The 18,025-nt window shown below is 42.3% G+C and overlaps 1 protein-coding gene across 1 annotated transcript in view; it reads left to right on the top strand.

Annotated features, from left to right (window-relative positions):
* Positions 1–13,165, top strand: part of LOC126176733 (solute carrier family 22 member 7-like) — an 80,919-nt gene extending 67,754 nt beyond the window's left edge. Inside the window, exons 8-9 of the mRNA XM_049923902.1 lie at positions 11,278–11,465; positions 12,884–13,165. Coding sequence (XP_049779859.1) covers positions 11,278–11,465; positions 12,884–13,066 — 371 coding nt within the window. The 3' untranslated portion in view covers positions 13,067–13,165. The remainder of the gene's footprint in view (positions 1–11,277; positions 11,466–12,883) is intronic.
* Positions 13,166–18,025: the final 4,860 nt, after the last annotated feature.

Raw genomic sequence — 18,025 nt, 5'->3', positions numbered from 1 at the left:
GTACTTTCTGTGGTCAGTTTCGCTGGAAGTAAACTTTTTCTCGTTCAGAAAATTACAGAGGATTTTTTAGGACAAAAATTTTAAAAATCGATTTTTTGACAGCTATTCTCGTACGAGTCCCCATGAGATTGTGTTCAAGCAGAACGTCTATATTGACCGACAGGTTAGTCGTGTTTACGAGTTTACAATTTCATCCGATCTAGAGGAACCAATGAAAACATGTTGTTGTTGTTGTTGTGGTCTTCAGTCCTGAGACTGGTTTGATGCAGCTCTCCATGCTACTCTATCCTGTGCAAGCTTCTTCGTCTCCCAGTACCTACTGCAACCTACATCCTTCTGAATCTGCTTAGTGTATTCATCTCTTGGTCTCCCCCTACGATTTTTACCCTCCACGCTGCCCTCCAATACTAAATTGGTGATCCCTTGATGCCTCAGAACATGTCCTACCAACCGATCCCTTCTTGTGGTCAAGTTGTGCCACAAACTTCTCTTCTCCTCAATCCTATTCAATACTTCCTCATTAGTTATGTGATCTACCCATCTAATCTTCAGCATTCTTCTGTAGCACCACATTTCGAAAGCTTCTATTCTCTTCTTGTCCAAACTATTTACCGCCCATGTTTCACTTCCATACATGGCTACACTCCATACAAATACTTTCAGAAATGACTTCCTGACACTTAAATCTATACTCGATGTTAACAAATTTCTCTTCTTCAGAAACGCTTTCCTTGCCATTGCCAGTCTACATTTTATATCCTCTCTACTTCGACCATCATCAGTTACTTTGCTCCCCAAATAGCAAAACTCCTTTACTACTTTAAGTGTCTCATTTCCTAATCTAATGCCCTCAACATCTCCCGACTTAATTCGACTACATTCCATTATACTCGTTTTGTTTTTGTTGATGTTCATTTTATATCCTCCCTTCAAGTCACCACCATTCCGTTCAACTGCTCTTCCAAGTCCTTTGCTGTCTCTGACAGTATTACAATGTCATCGGCGAACCTCAAAGTTTTTATTTCTTCTCCATGGATTTTAATACCTACCCCGAATTTTTCTTTTGTTTCCTTTACTGCTTGCTCAATATACAGATTGAATAACATCGGGGAGAGGCTACAACCCTGTCTTACTCCCTTCCCAACCACTGCTTCCCTTTCATGTCCCTCGACTCTTATAACTGCCATCTGGTTTCTGTACAAATTGTAAATAGCCTTTCGCTCCCTGTATTTTACCCCTGCCACCTTTAGAATTTGAAAGAGAGTATTCCAGTCAACATTGTCAAAAGCTTTCTCTAAGTCTACAAATGCTAGAAACGTAGGTTTGCCTTTCCTTAATCTTTCTTCTAATATAAGTCGTAAGGTCAGTATTGCCTCAAGTGTTCCAGTATTTCTACGGAATCCAAACTGATCTTCCCCGAGGTCGGCTTCTACTAGTTTTTCCATTCGTCTGTAAAGAATTCGTGTTAGTATTTTGCAGCTGTGGCTTATTAAACTGATTGTTCGGTAATTTTCACATCTGTCAACACCTGCTTTCTTTGGGATTGGAATTATTATATACACACGTCATTTGTTTCCTTACCACATATGGATAGCGTTGATTCGCAGTCAGTAAGAATTTTTAAAAAGTGTTTTGTTAGTAGTGTGTTTTGTGTGAGAGAGAGTATTGGAGTTCTCCGTGGTTCGATTGCAGCTGATCCTGGACTGTGGAATTCCAGTGCTTCCAGACTCCCCTTGACGTCGCGGGCAGATAAATACTGACAAGATGATTCTAAGACGTATTTAGAGTGAGAGCCATTGCGATACAGGATTACTGCAATCAGAGAAATTTGCAGAGTAGAGCACTGACTAACCGAAGACACCATATCACTATAGGGCTGGTGTGTGAAAGGCATTGATTTAAATTTCAGGCTGTAATGATATAATAAATAGGGACTAGGGCTGTCCCTTTCGGATACTAAAAAGTAATTGTCTTCCACTTGGCGGAAGCATATAACCCATAACTGTTCATTTTTTCTGCCGGCTGCACCCTTTGCGGTATGGGGCAGCAGCGACGGTTTCTCTCGCGGACATTATTTGTCTCTCGTGGGATATGAAGGAGCTTCTTATTCTATAGTAAGGATGAATTCAGTGTTTGGCATGACCCTTCAGTTGTGCATTATTGCGGAGAGATCGTGCTACAACTTGAAATAATAAAGCATCAATTGCTCTTCAGCTGATCTTCGAAACGTGAACCTTCCGTTGTGCATTGTTGCGGACAGATCGTGCTACAACTTGAAAGAATAAAGCATCAATTGCTCTTCAGCTGATCTTCGAAACGTTATCAGTTTTTCATGTTACGCTTATATAGAACGTGGGTCGGTATTACAAATTGATTCTCAAAGCTGCTACAGCAATTTTATTAATTATTACCACAGACGTGCGTTTGTCCCATGCGTGAAGTAATACGTAAACTGAATACTGTAGGCAAAATTCGGAGCTTTGCTGCACTTAGTGAAATACGTGTAAGGTCCTGAAATACAAGACAAAAGTAAACGTTACAGGACAGATCCCTTTATGCCAGTATAAGGACCTCCTTATTCCAAACCTTACCAATCCACCTAATTTTCAACATTCGTCTGTAGCACCATGTCTTAAATGCTTCGAATATCTTCTGTTCAAGTGTTCCCACGCGCCATGTTTCACTAGCATACAATGCTGTGCTCCAAACGTACATTGTCACAAATTTCTTCCTCTAATTAAGGCCTCCGTTTGATACTAGTAGGCTACTCTTGGCCAGGAATGCCCTTTTTGCCAGTAATAGTCTGCTTTTGATGTCCTCCTTGCTCCGTCGGTATTGGGATTTTACAACTTACGTAGCAGCATTCCTTAACTTTTTCTGCTTCGTGACCATCAGTCCTCATTCCTGCTGCGTTTGACTACTTTCATTTTCCTTTGGTTTACTCTCAACCCATTTCTGTACTAAGTAGACAGTTCATCCCGTTCTGCAGATCTTGTAATTCTTCTTCATAATTTCACTGATGATAGCAATGTAATGAGCGAATCTTCCCACTGAAATCATTGACATTCTTTCACCTTGAATTTTAATTTTATTTCCATCATTGTTTCTTCGATGTACAGATTCAACAGGAGGGGCGGAAGACTACCCCTGTCTTACGTCTTTTTAAATCCGAGCTCTCCGTTCTTGGTCTTCCACTCTTATTATTCCCTCTTGGCTGTTGTATATGGTGTACGTTACCCATCTCCCCCTATAGCTTACCACTATTTTTCTCAGAATTTCAAACATCTTGCAGTGTTTGACACTCTAGAGCGCTCTTTCCAAGTCGACAAATCGTATGAACGCGTCTGGAGTTTTCTTTAGTCTTGCTTACATTATCAACCGCAACGTCAGAATTGCTTCTCTGGTGCCTTTACCTTTCCTAAAGCAAAATTGGCCGTCAGGTGACACATACTCAAGTATTCTTTTTCATTCTTCTGAGTAGTATTCTTGTCAGTAACTTGGATTATTGAACTGTAAAGCTGATTGTGTGATAATTCTCGCATTCAGCAGCTCTTGCATTCTTCGGAAATGCATGGATGACATTTTTCCCAAAACTAGATGCTTTATCACCAGAGTCATACGTTCTACACACCTACGTGATTAGTTGTTTTGTTGCCATTTCCCCCAGTAATTTTAGAAATTTTGATAGAATGTTATCTACCCATTCTGCCTTATTTGATCTTAAGTCTTCCAACGCTCTTTTAAATTCTCATTCTAATAATGGATCCCCTATCTCATCCCTGTCGACTCTTGCTTCTTCTTCTATCACATCAGACAACTCATCTCCCTCATAGAGCTCTCTCCTTAGCATTTAATAGTGGGATTCCCAATACACTTTTAATGTTACCACCCTTGCTTTTAACGTCACAGAAGGTTGTTTTGCCTTTTTTATATTCTGAGTCAGTCCTTTCGACAACCGTTTCTTTTCCTATGTCTTCACATGTTTCATGCAGCCATTTCGTCTTAGCTTCCTTGCAATTCCTGTTTATTTCATTCCTAAACGACTTGCATTACTGCGTTCAAGAATTTCCCTGGACATTTTTATGCTTCCTTCTTTCATCAATCAACTGGAGGATTTCTTCTGTTACTCATGGTTTCTGCGCGTTTACCATCTTTGTACCTAAGTTATCTTTCGAATTTCTGTGTTTGCCATTTTTAGAGAGGTCCATTCCCCTTCAACTGAAATGCCTACTAAGCTATTCGGTATCGCAGTATCTATAGCCTTGGAGAAAATCAAGCATGTATCTTCAATCCTTAGTTCTTCCGTACCCACTTCTTTGCACATTTATTCTTCTTGACTTGTCTTTTAAATTTCAGTAGGCTCTTCACTGAATTGTAACCTGAGTCTGTGCCTGCTGTTGGGTACGCCTAACAATCCAGTATCTGCCTGTCCATGACGTAATGTAACTGAAATCTTTCCGTATCTCCCGGCCTTTTCCAAGTACACCTCCTCCTTTTGTGATTCATGAATTTCATTAGTCACATTTTAAATAAGTGTTCAATCTATGTCACGTTTAAAATACCGGAGGAGTAGTAGTGGGCACTTAGTGAACTAGTTACGTGCTCTGCCAATTTTACAATAATTATTATGACTAATTAGCCTATTAAAGATTCTCAGTCGATGGATAAGTCAGTCAGTGGCAGAGTGCTTCTAGTTTTAATATTTTGGTTACACCCTCCTTTTCAAAGCGACGAGGGCATGCCCAGCAAGTTTTGCAACTATATCAGATGCCATTTAATTTGTAATTGTGGGATGATGCAAAACATTTTGCGTGCGAGCGCCGTAGAGACTGAAAAAAGGTTCTCTTGGCAATAGCCATGGAGACTTAAAAAGGCTTTAATGGCAAGAATTCTCGCTGTCTGTGATATTTACGAACAAGATGGGAATTTATTAATTTCTTTTGATGCTATCCTACGGCCTCTACTAATTCTTTAAATGACGTCATCTCCTGTGTTTTATGTAATTTTGTTTATTGTGCTTCTGTGCCTTTATCAAACACTAACAAGATTCGATGTCATATTATGGCATAGAATCAATTTCAAGTTGCCACCATACTCGTAGGATTGTGTCACCCTTGAAAGGAATAGTCAGCAACTGTTATCAGTGATATGAGTAACATTATGCGTAAACTTTCGTTATTTACGCACAGGTTGAAATACAACTGTAGCTGCAACAAGCCAGCCAGCGTGGGGCGGACTTAACAACGCGGAAAATGACATCATTTAAAGAACTTAATTTTCCTATCTGATACAAAGTAACATTTTATTAGAAACGTCGCTGAGAAACACGGCGGTGCCCGGGTGTTCATTTATAGCTGTGCCCGAGACATTGTATGGGCGGAATTTGTTTTTGACATTCACAATACCTTTGTCGGGTGTGCTTCGATAACGAGAAAGACACGTAGAACTGACCGGGCGAGAAGTAGCAAACACTGAGGTCCACGACAGCAATACGCTGAATCTGGCCTTATGCTTTGTGTCTGGTCATGGCATTATATAAGCTCACCGGGAACTAGACACGTTTAAAGCGAGACGGTAAAACTTCCCTCGCCCGTGCCACTTCTCGTCAACAATTCCACTTTTACGATGTTAACGTTGGGGAGAAGTATCTTCAAGCGTCGTTTCATTACACAGTTTCGGTGAGTTAAATTCCATCACTGAAGTAAACTTCCGAAAGTGCATGTGTCACTGAGCTAAAAAAGAAAAAAAGAAAAACTGACAGAGCCATCTATTGCTTTTTTGATGTACTTGTAGCGTCATCTGTTGGTGCTTTGATGTACTACAACTTGGTGATCGTGTCACTGAGGTAAACATATGGACTACTAAGCTGAGCAGACGATTTTAGGTTAAGTTTTAAATTACAATGTCTCTTCCTTTCGATACGATTTTGATGAAATACAGCTTAAATGTGATCCCAAGCTACGTTCAAATTGTCGATGAAAACCGTATGAAATTCTTCTAGCAGTTTAATGTTAGCGTGTTCAAACAGATAGAAAATACGGTTTACGATAAAACTATAAATAACGATATCTTTTTTTTTTTCGTTCCAAAACCCAGGCGATCATTGTAGGCAAAACCACTCCTTCCTTCCGCCTCCTTGATTTCTACATCACCATCTATGGCCGTCCTATCACCCTCACTCCCACCCTTAAGTACCTTGGCGTCACCCTCGACCGTCGCCTCTCCTGGACTCCCCACCTCCGGACAATCCAAGCCAAGGCGCGCTCCCGACTCAGTCTCCTCAAGCTCCTCTCCGGCCGTACGTGGGGTCTGGACCCCTCCACCATCCTCCACACCTATAAATCCCTCGTCCGCCCTATCCTTTGTTATGCCCATCCGGCTTGGATCTCCGCCTCCCCTACCTTTTATAAATCCCTCCGAATCCTCGAACGCCATGCTCTCCGCCTTGCCTATCGCATCCGTCTCCCCTCCCCCACGCGGATCCTGTATGATCTCATCACCTTTCCTCACCTCCTCCTTTTCCTTGAAAGGATACGGATCCTGTACACCTCCCGTAAACTTGGTCCTCCTCACCCTCTCGTCTCTCCGATCCTTTCCCACCCCCGCCCGCTGCCGCGCCTATATTCGCACGTCCCACCCAGTCTCCATCTCTCCACCCTCCTTACCCTCTCCCAAGGTGGCTTCCGCCAGCTCCCCCTCCCTGATGCTGTCCTCGTCCCCTCCATCTACCCTCCTATCAACTTTGACCCTGCCCCCCCCCCATTTCCGGTGTCCTTTCCTTTCGGCACCCTCCCTCCCTTCTCTTCTCTTCCCTTCTTTTTCCTTTTCCCCCATCCCCTCCCTCCACCCCTCTTCCCCGGCGCTTCCCCTCCCCCTTCCTCCCTCCCCCCTATCTCCCCTGCCCGTGGCATCTCTGCTCTCCCCTCTCGCTCTCCCACTCCCCTTCCTCCTCCTCCTCTCTTGGCAGGTCCCCGGACTCGCACACGCATAGTGAACATTCGCGCGCCGGAGATCATCGCCATCAGTATCTCGTGTGTGTGCTTCGTTTTGTGTTTCGTGCAGTTACGACTCCACTGTTCACATGTGCCGTCGCCGTTCTCCGTGTTTTGTGCGCCGTGTCCACAAGTGTTAGTGTTTTTATCGTCCAACGTGAACGGCTTCATGTTTATTGTGTTTTTTTTTTGTATCTCCATTTTTTTGCCCGCCGTTTTTTGTATTGTCTGTATCACCTCTATGTCATGTTATTGTTTCCACTTAAGGCTGAAGAGCAGCGTAATGTGCTGCTGCCAGCCTGCCTGTGTGGGTGATTAAAATTACAATAAAGGGAAAAAAATTTTTTTTCGTTATATAATTTTTATGTAAGAAAGTCTATATTTTGGCCCAAGGTGTACTCAAGTTACCTGTGAATATGCCATGAAAATTCGTCTTGTAGTTTTGGAGAATAGCCTGTTCAAACAGACTAATACGATGGTTTTAAGATTTTATTATTAGTAATAGATAATAGGTATGGATGTCATGACTGCATACAATCTCTGAGACGCCACTTTGAACAATTTGTGGAGATGTGCATATAAATAAAATTATTACATAAGATATATATTTGCATTATTATCTTAGTCTCAAGACGAACGGTAAATTTGAGACTTTCCCACTTTGCTTGTAGCTCTCCTCAGTCGTTTCTCGGTCCGTTTCCGTATCTCGAATTGATACATTTCCGAAACAATGTAGTCTGTGGTCATCATCAAATCAATCAGTGGAATGACTACAAGCTTGTATTAAGTATTACGATCTTAAGCGCATGGCAATCAACAGTTGCCTCCGGTTCCCGATATCCTTCTTCCGAACAAGTCACTTCCACACTATACTTATTGGTTGCACAAATCCATCCCCGTCGTCGAACTGCTACTTTGCATATCTGCTGTACGTTGTGGATTAAACTACTTTTACCGAATTTTGGCGTAAACTGATGGGCTGAGAACAATAAGGGCATAAAGCACATCATCGTCGGTTCTGAGGCTGCACCATTTATTCGCTTCCTCCAGGACTGTCCATAAATTCCCGTAGGAGGGGGTAAAGGTCTCTTCTGAAAAGAACGATGTAAGGCAGCCGAGATATGCTCAATAATGTTAATGTCTGGAGAGTTTGGTGGCCAGCGGAAGTGTTTGAAATTAGAAGAGTGTTCCTGGAGCCATTCTGTAGCAATTCTGGACGTGTGGGGCGTCGCATTGTTGTACTGGAATTGCCCAAGTCTGTCGGAATGCACAATGGACATGAATGGATGCAGGTGATAGACAGGATTCTTATGCACATGTCACTTGTCGTTTCTAGACATACCAGGGGTCCCTTATCACTCAAACTGCACACACCCACATCAGTAAAGAGCCACCAGCTTGAACAGTCCCCTGCTGACATGCGGGTTCCATGGATTCATGAGGTTGGCTCCTTCCCCTTACACGACCATCAGCTCAATACTATTTGAAACGAGACCCGTCCGACCAGGCAACATGTTTCCAGTCATCAACAGTCCAATATCGGTGTTCATGGGCCCAGGCGATGCTTAAAGCCTTGTGTCGTGCAGTCATCAAGGGTACGCGAGTGGACCTTCGGCTCCGAAAGCCCGTATCGATGATGTTTGGTTGAATGATTCGCACGGTGACACTTGTTGATGGCCCAGCACCGAAATCTGCAGCAATTTACGGAAGAGTTGCACTTCTATCACACTGAACGATTCTTTTCAGTCGTCGTTGGTCCCGTCCTTGCAAGATCTTTTTCCGGCCGCAGCAGTGTTGGAGATTTGTTGTTTTACCGGATTCCTCATATTCATGGTACACTCGTGAAATAATCGTACGGGAAAATCCCCACTTCATCGCTACCTCGTAGATGCTGTGTCCCATCACTCGCGCGCCGGCTATAGCACCACGTGCAAAGTAAGTTAAGTCTTGATAACCTCCCATTGTAGCAGCAGTAACCGATCTAACAACTGCGCCAGACGCTTGGTGCCTTATGTAGGCGTTGCCGACCGTAGCGCCGTATTCTGCCTGTTTACATATCTCTGTATTTGAGGATGCATGTCTATACCAGTTTCTTTGGCGCATCAGTGTATTTTCAGTCGTTCATCCTCAACGAGGAAGTGTGTCACTGGGATGGGAGACGTAGACTGGAGTAAGTGCCATACCTGTCGGGTTACAGACTTGCTGCCTTAAAAGAGCGGTGCAAATGAGAATGAGGTGGAAGATCTTACCATATCGCTTGTTTCACTGAGAAGGAAGAAGATCCCCTGCATCGGTATACAAATATGTTATCTGACAAAAAGTAGCGCGGAAATCTATTAGGTGACGTTAATATGCTGTATGTGCATACTTCGCCTTCATAACAGTTTGAACCCTGAATGGGATGTATTCGAAGAAGCGTGTCAGGGTCTGTGGAGGAACGGCAGCCAATTTTTCCTCAAGAGTTGAAACCAGAAACGCTGGGATCTGAAGCGAAGTCGTTCCAATTCATCCCAGAGATTTTCCATTGGGTTCAGGTCGGGAGTCTTGGCAGGCCAGTCCCTTTCAGAAACGTTATTGTTCGCAAACTATTGCCTACTTTGCGACAAGGTGCAAAGCGAAACTGATACAAACAATCATCGTCTCTGGTCCTCTGTTGTAGGAAGAATACAACGTTATAAATGTGTTCATATACGTCTGTATTTAACGAGCTCTTAAGCTTCATAAGATGATCACGCCCTAACAACGGAAAACACCGTCATGCCTTCACTGTTGTCACCACACCTGATGGCACGTTCTCCGTGAATTCGGCCAATCCTAACCCTTCCATCGAATTGTCATAATCTATAGTGCGATTCATAATTCCAAATCAGTTGTTTCCAGTTATCCACTGTTCAATGGTGTGACCCTTTGCACCACCTTAAGCGTTGCTTAGCAGTGACTACAGAGTTGTATGGTTTGTGAGGAGCGGCTGTACCGCTGTACAACGTTCTCTTTAATTCACAGCGCCCAGTCATTATGCTAGCTGCACTCCTGGTAGGACTTTGGAACTTATGAATGATCCAATCTGCTGGTTTCACGCGTTATTTCACAACCATCCTCCGTAAAAGACTCTTCGGGTTTGCTGCCGGATCCTAAAATCAATTTGACTCGATATTTCGGCGATCCAACTGGTCGCCATCTTCATGGAGAATGCTGCTTCTGCTTCCCACTGAGAACTGAAGCCAGGCTGCAAATCGACGCCCTATAGAGGCCACCGAGTACCGAACGGTGTTCTATATAGGACGTCGATTTGCAGCCTGGCGTCAGTTCTCAGCAGGACTCATCAGCAGAAGCAGCATTCTCCATGAAGATGGCGACCAGTTGGATCGGCGAAATATCGAGTTAAGTTGATTTTAGGATCCGGCAGCAAACCCGAAGAGACTTTCAAAACTTATTACGCCGGGGAATGCCTACGAAGTCACATCCTCCGTAAAGCTCGTCGGTCACTGTCCTTCAGTAAATGAGGTCTGTCTGCTCTTCGTTTAGCTGTGGCTGGTAGTTCGCGTTTCCACTTCAGTCACACTAGCAACAGACGGCGTGGTCTGTTGAAATGTCTCGGATTGATAAGTTATTCGGCTGACATGCTATGATTAGTTCAATTTCTAAATTACTGAGCCTCCTGACAGATCCATTCGGGTGTGACTTATACTTCTCTGGCAACACAAAACTCCCGGCTTCTACCGGCGGATCCGCATCTCGTGACACCTCGTGCTCTATACATAGTTACGTCCGGATATTTCTGATCAGGTAGTGTAATTCTTATTGCAGTTACTGCGTCTTCCACTATAGCAATCATTACCAACCGCTGTCAAGAGAAAAGTAATTAACACAAAACTTATAAAGGATTTCAGTACACAATAAATTGAGTCTAAAGGTAATATTTTTGAGACTCGTGGACACTCCTCGATACTAGGAGAAGTTGAATTTCGTCTAATGGCTAAGAAACTAAAAAACTCGAGCTTTAATTTCCATTTAGCGCGATTTATTCAGCGGGTTCATTGTGCGAATTCTCAAATGTTTTATTCTCTCTCCTTGGACTCAGTTTCGCACAAGTATCTAAAAGCAATCTTGCTCTAAGAATGTCATATTCAGTGATGTACGGTATCTCCCAGCATAACTGCCTTTGTAAACTTGTTCCCACGTTTACATTTTATTTTAATGCTCTAAAATAATTACTTGCTTCGTATTTTAAAATATTTGCTAAACTTTTGCTAAAATGAAATATTTCTATTTGTTTTTATTTTAGTCTCCGGACAGACGTGGGTTGTTGCTTGTGGAGTGACGCTCCTCAAGTTCTTCTGCGTAATGTCTCTCTTTACCAACGTTCTGCAGAGTATGGAGATCCATCCAACGTGTATTAGGCAGATTGGTTCAGCTGTGGAGTGGGCATTTGTTGCAGCTGTAATAGGAATTGCTCCATACATCGTACACTTGGTAAGTAATTCAACCTCATCTTTACTGCCGCCTGACAGGAAATCACTGTTTACATTTGTCCAGTCTTGTTTATTTTTACTCGACTCTTTAGATCAAGTAATGATGATGAACACTGAACGAAACAATGATTCTTGCTTTCTATCAGGACAAATGTACGAAAGTGGTTTGACAAGTCTGGCAAAAAAGTAATAAAAAATGTTTGTTTCGGAAACAATTCACCTTACTTCTCGCCATAGTTTACTTCGTGGGATGTACACTTGGTCCAGTGATCCTGCAGTTTTTTCATCCGATCGGAAAAGTAGCTCGTCAAGCTCTGCAAAATATTCGCCGGCTGAGACTATCATTTCCTCATTTGACGAAAATTCCTTTCCAGCAAGTCAAAGTTTCAAATTAGGGAACGAGAAGAAGCCACTTGAGGCTAAGCCTGGTGAACACGACGAACGAGAAATCAGTTCAAAGCACAATCCACGCAATTTATCCATTGTTGTTGCTGATGTGTGGTATGGTGCGTTATCTTGGTGACAGAGCACTTTTCAACGTGCCAGCCTAGGTCTTTTTCAGCCAACGCAAGTTTCAAACTATCGAACAGTGAAGTATAATAAAGTCCACTTATGATTCTGCTTTTGTGCAAGTATCATATGAGGATTACTTCTAGGGAATAAGAAACCAGTGGCTACCACGTAGCCAGCTGAAGAAATGGTTTTTGCTTTCTTCGGTGTACTATGTCCATTATTTTGACAACCGTTTGGGCTCTAGTGTGTAATGATGGATCCAGATTTCATCAACAGTCACAAATCGGCGCAAAAAGTCTTTCGGATTGTGATTAAACGTCCCCAGACATTGTGTTGAAATGTTGTGCCGGATGCGCTTTCGGTCGACGGTGAGCAATCAGAGCATGCACCTTGCACACAGTTCCCTCATAACTGTTTCTCCTCTCAGGATTTTATGCACTCGCTCAGTAGAGATGCCTACAGTCTCAGCAATGTCACAAATTTTTATTCGGAGGTCTTGCATTTCCATATCATGGATTTTGTCAATGGTTTCCTTTTGGTGACTTCAACTGGACTGCAATGGCCTTCAGTGACAGTATACAGTCCACGAGAACTGGAGCCAAATCTGTGTGGCAGTCCAACCCTTCAAATGAATATGTTCAGTGACAGAACTAAACTCGATTTTTTGCATTTTCAATCGCAGTCGACACACTCACCAATTTAGACGACTATCAAAAATGATCTTTACGCTGTGCATTGTTGAAATTATGTACGTGATGCATGGAATAATCAAGCTTACCAACCACAAAGGCGCAATATCAAGGTTCCATTCTTCCATGGAACTTTACCAGACTTATCTGATCACTCCACAGACAGGTGAACTGGTGCTAGGCGACAGGTAACACGAAATGTATTCCATGTGTCTAGGGGACAGCAGTGGACTCCAGGTGCCTCTACGGCGTACTGGGAGCGCTCCTCGCGTCGGCGGCCGTTATCACCTCGTTTCTGCCCGAATCGCTCAACGAGAAGCTGCCAGAGACACTGGAGGACGCAACCAACTACGGATCATCTCAGAAGTACTGGAGTCTACCGTCGTCTACGAAGAGCTGAAACCCTCTAATCGGGTTTCTTATGTCGTGCCGATATCAACACCGTATCATTCCATTTACCAACTTGTATTCAACTCCATTAAATTATTTTCATTTTTAACCTTTGTGTTGATTAACTTTAATAACTTTAATACCGAATACCAGACTACCGTCAGACAGTCAGTTCAGTATTCCTCGTCCTTGTTGTGGCACCTTGAAAGTAAATCAGACCACACAGAGGCTGACCAAAAAATTTTACTCACGCTTTTTAAGTTGCCGAACGCATTTCCCTCTAGAATAAGGAAAAAGTGAATAATTTAAACAGAAAAGAACAGTTCCTGTATGAATATACATGAAAGTATTCACACAGACGACCATCATCGTACAAATAGATCTAATAACTCAGAGAAGTACAATCATGAATTATACTATGCCATTATTTTGGAATTTGAAGGTATTACTTTCCAGCTGTTTGTTCCTGAAATTTGCCGAATTTCTGGAGTAAACATCTATATCTACAGCTACGTGACTATTCTGCAATTCAGTGCGCCTGATAGAGGGCCCTTCGAACCACCAAAATGTTTGCCTACCGATCAACTCTCTAACAGCACGTGCCAAAATTAACACGTAAATCCTTCTGTAGGATATTTGATTTCTCTTATTTTTTTTATGATTGGTACTTCACATCAGGAGGAGAAAGTTGGTGACTGAAATTTCGTGAAAATATCTCGCCGAATCGAGGACGCGTTTCCCTTATTAATTGATATCCCTTTTCGCTTATCATATCCGCGACACTCCCTCTCCTATTTCACGATAATATAAAATGTGCTGCCCTTGTTTGAATTTTTTAGATGGCCTCCGTCAATCCCATGTTGTAAGAATCCCTTACCTCACAGCAATAGTTAAGTAGAGGACGAACAAGTGTACCGTAGGCAGTCTCTTTAGTAGGCCTGTGGCATCTTATTAAATGTTTTGCCAATAAAACGTAATTTTTCGTTTGTCTTCCCACAGTATAAACTATGTGATCGTCCCAGCTTAAGGTGTTCATAATTGTGATTCCTAGGAATTTAGTCGAATTATTATTATTATTGTGGTCTTCAGTCCTGAGACTGGTTTGATGCAGCTCTCCATGCTACTCTATCCTGTGCAAGCTTCTTCATCTCCCAGTACCTACTGCAACCTACATCCTTCTGAATCTGCTTAGTGTATTGATCTCTTGGTCTCCCTCTACGATTTTTACCCTCCACGCTGCCCTCCAATGCTAAAATTGTGATCCCTCGATGCCTCAGAACATGTCCTACCAACCGATCCCTTCTTCTAGTCAAGTTGTGCCACAAACTTCTCTTCTCCCCAATCCTATTCAATACCTCCTCATTAGTTACGTGATCTACCCACCTTATCTTCAGCATTCTTCTGTAGCACCACATTTCGAAAGCTTCTATTCTCTTCTTGTCCAAACTAGTTATCGTCCATGTCTCACTTCCATACATGGCTACACTCCATACAAATACTTTCAGAAATGACTTCCTGACACCTAAATCTATATTCGATGTTAACAAATTTCTCTTCTTGAGAAACGCTTTCCTTGCCATTGCCAGTCTACATTTTATATCCTCTCTACTTCGACCATCATCGGTTATTTTACTCCCTAAATAGCAAAACTCCTTTACTACTTTAAGTGTCTCATTTCCTAATCTAATTCCCTCAGCATCACCTGACTTAATTTGACTACATTCCATTATCCTCGTTTTGCTTTTGTTGATGTTCATCTTATATCCTCCTTTCAAGACACTGTCCATTCCGTTCAACTGCTCTTCCAAGTCCTTTGCTGTCTCTGACAGAATTACAATGTCATCGGCGAACCTCAAAGTTTTTACTTCTTCTCCATGAATTTTAATACCTACTCCGAATTTTTCTTTTGTTTCCTTTACTGCTTGCTCAATATACTGATTGAATAACATCGGGGAGAGGCTACAACCCTGTCTCACTCCTTTCCCAACCACTGCTTCCCTTTCATGCCCCTCGACTCTTATAACTGCCATCTGGTTTCTGTACAAATTGTAAATAGCCTTTCGCTCCCTGTATTTTGCCCCTGCCACCTTCAGAATTTGAAAGAGAGTATTCCAGTCAACATTGTCAAAAGCTTTCTCTAAGTCTACAAATGCTAGAAACGTAGGTTTGCCTTTTCTTAATCTTTCTTCCAAGATAAGTCGTAAGGTCAGTATTGCCTCACGTGTTCCAACATTTCTACGGAATCCAAACTGATCTTCCCCGAGGTCGGCTTCTACCAGTTTTTCCATTCGTCTGTAAAGAATTCGCGTTAGTATTTTGCAGCTGTGACTTATGAAACTGATTGTTCGGTAATTTTCACATCTGTCAACACCTGCTTTCTTTGGGATTGGAATTATTATATTCTTCTTGAAGTCTGAGGGTATTTCGCCTGTCTCATACATCGTGCTCACCAGATGGTAGAGTTTTGTCATGACTGGCTCTCCCGAGGCCATCAGTAGTTCTAATGGAATGTTGTCTACTCCCGGGGCCTTGTTTTGACTCAGGTCTTTCAGTGCTCTGTCAAACTCTTCACGCAGTATCTTATCTCCCATTTCATCTTCATCTACATCCTCTTCCATTTCCATAATATTGTCCTCAAGTACATCGCCCTTGTATAAACCCTCTATATACTCCTTCCACCTTTCTGCTTTCCCTTCTTTGCTTAGAACTGGGTTGCCATCTGAGCTCTTGATATTCATACAAGTGGTTCTCTTCTCTCCAAAGGTCTCTTTAATTTTCCTGTAAGCAGTATCTATCTTACCCCTAGTGAGACAAGCCTCTACATCCTTACATTTGTCCTCTAGCCATCCCTGCTTAGCCATTTTGCACTTCCTGTCGATTTCATTTTTGAGACGTTTGTATTCCTTTTCGCCTGCTTCATTTACTGCATTTTTATATTTTCTCCTTTCATCAATTAAATTCAATATTTCTTCTGTTACCCAAGGATTTCTATTAGCCCGCGTCTTTTTACCTACTTGATCCTCTGCTGCCTTCACTACTTCATCCCTCAGAGTTACCCATTCTTCTTCTACTGTATTTCTTTCCCCCGTTCCTGTCAATTGTTCCCTAATGCTCTCCCTGAAACTCTCTACAACCTCTGGTTCTTTCAGTTTATCCAGGTCCCATCTCCTTAAATTCCCACCTTTTTGCAGTTTCTTCAGTTTCAATCTGCAGTTCATAACCAATAGATTGTGGTCAGAATCTACATCTGCCCCAGGAAATGTCTTACAATTTAAAACCTGGTTCCTAAATCTCTGTCTTACCATTATATAATCTATCTGAAACCTGTCAGTATCTCCAGGCTTCTTCCATGTATACAGCCTCCTTTCATGATTCTTGAACCAAGTGTTAGCTATGATTAAGTTATGCTCTGTGCAAAATTCTACAAGGCGGCTTCCTCTTTCATTCCTTCCCCCCAATCCATATTCACCTACTATGTTTCCTTCTCTCCCTTTTCCTACTGACGAATTCCAGTCACCCATGACTATTAAATTTTCGTCTCCCTTCACTACCTGAATAATTTCTTTTATCTCGTCATACATTTCATCTATTTCTTCATCATCTGCAGAGCTAGTTGGCATATAAACTTGTACTACTGTAGTAGGCATGGGCTTTGTGTCTATCTTGGCAACAATAATGCGTTCACTATGCTGTTTGTAGTAGCTTACCCGCACTCCTATTTTTTTATTCATTATTAAACCTACTCCTGCATTGCCCCTATTTGATTTTGTATTTATAACCCTGTAATCACCTGACCAAAAGTCTTGTTCCTCCTGCCACCGAACTTCACTAATTCCCACTATATCTAACTTTAACCTATCCATCTCCCTTTTTAAATTTTCTAACCTACCTGCCCGATTAAGGGATCTGACATTCCACGCTCCGATCCGTAGAACGCCAGTTTTCTTTCTCCTGATAACGACGTCCTCCTGAGTAGTCCCCGCCCGGAGATCCGAATGGGGGTTAGTCGAATTAAGAGCCTTTAAATTTGTGTGATTTATCACGAAATCGAAATTTAAAGGATATATTTTTTGTGCTCATGTCGCTGACCCCACACTTTTTCTTATTGAGAGGTAATTGCCACTTTTCCCACGATTCAGATATCATGTCTAAGTCGTTTTGCAATTCGTTTTCATCTTCCCATCACTTTGCTACACGATAAATGACAACATCGTGTGCAAACAATCTAAGAAGGCTGGTCAGATTATCTCCTAAATCGTGTAAATAGAACAGGAACGGCAGAGGGCCGGTATCACTTCTGTTTTACTCGATGACTTTCCAGCAATTGCTTTCTGAGAGAAAATCCCGGAACTAGTCGCACAATTGGGACTATACTCCATGTGCATCCAATTTGATTAGAAATCTCTCGTGAGAAATCCTCCTGGAAATCTAGAAATACAGAATCCATCTGAGATCCCCTGTAGATAGCACTCATTTCTTCGTGCAAATAGAACTACTTGTGTTCCACAAGTACTTCTTAATGTTTGAACACAGTATGTGCTCTAAAATACTACTGCTAATCGACGTTAGTGGTGTGGGTCTGAAATTCAGCGGATTACCTATCGTGAGTGTTGATGTGACCTGTGCTACTTTCCAGTTTTTGGTTCGGATCTTTAGCTGAGGTAAATTTTGAGATGTATGAGAACTTACAGGGTGACACACAAAAAACTGAACTTTTGAAATGCGTAAAGGCAGCCAGCACTGTGGAGCAGGATCATGAGCTGTGAATAACCTCGCCATTTACTAATCACTGGTCGGACGAAGGGTCAACAACGTGTTTTTGGCAGAAAAAATTAAGTGAAATGTTTATCATTTCAAAAGTAATCGCCATAGCCGTTAATTTATTTATCCCAGTGTGATACAAGAATTTTTATGCCTTCATGAAAAAATGATTGCGGTTGCAGCGGAACCGTGATTACGCCACATTTTC

This window comes from Schistocerca cancellata, chromosome 3 (assembly GCF_023864275.1).
Source record: "Schistocerca cancellata isolate TAMUIC-IGC-003103 chromosome 3, iqSchCanc2.1, whole genome shotgun sequence".
NCBI lineage: Eukaryota > Metazoa > Arthropoda > Insecta > Orthoptera > Acrididae > Schistocerca > Schistocerca cancellata.
The sequence above is the reverse complement of the archived record's forward strand: the minus strand, read 5'-3'. Positions and strand labels throughout refer to the sequence as shown.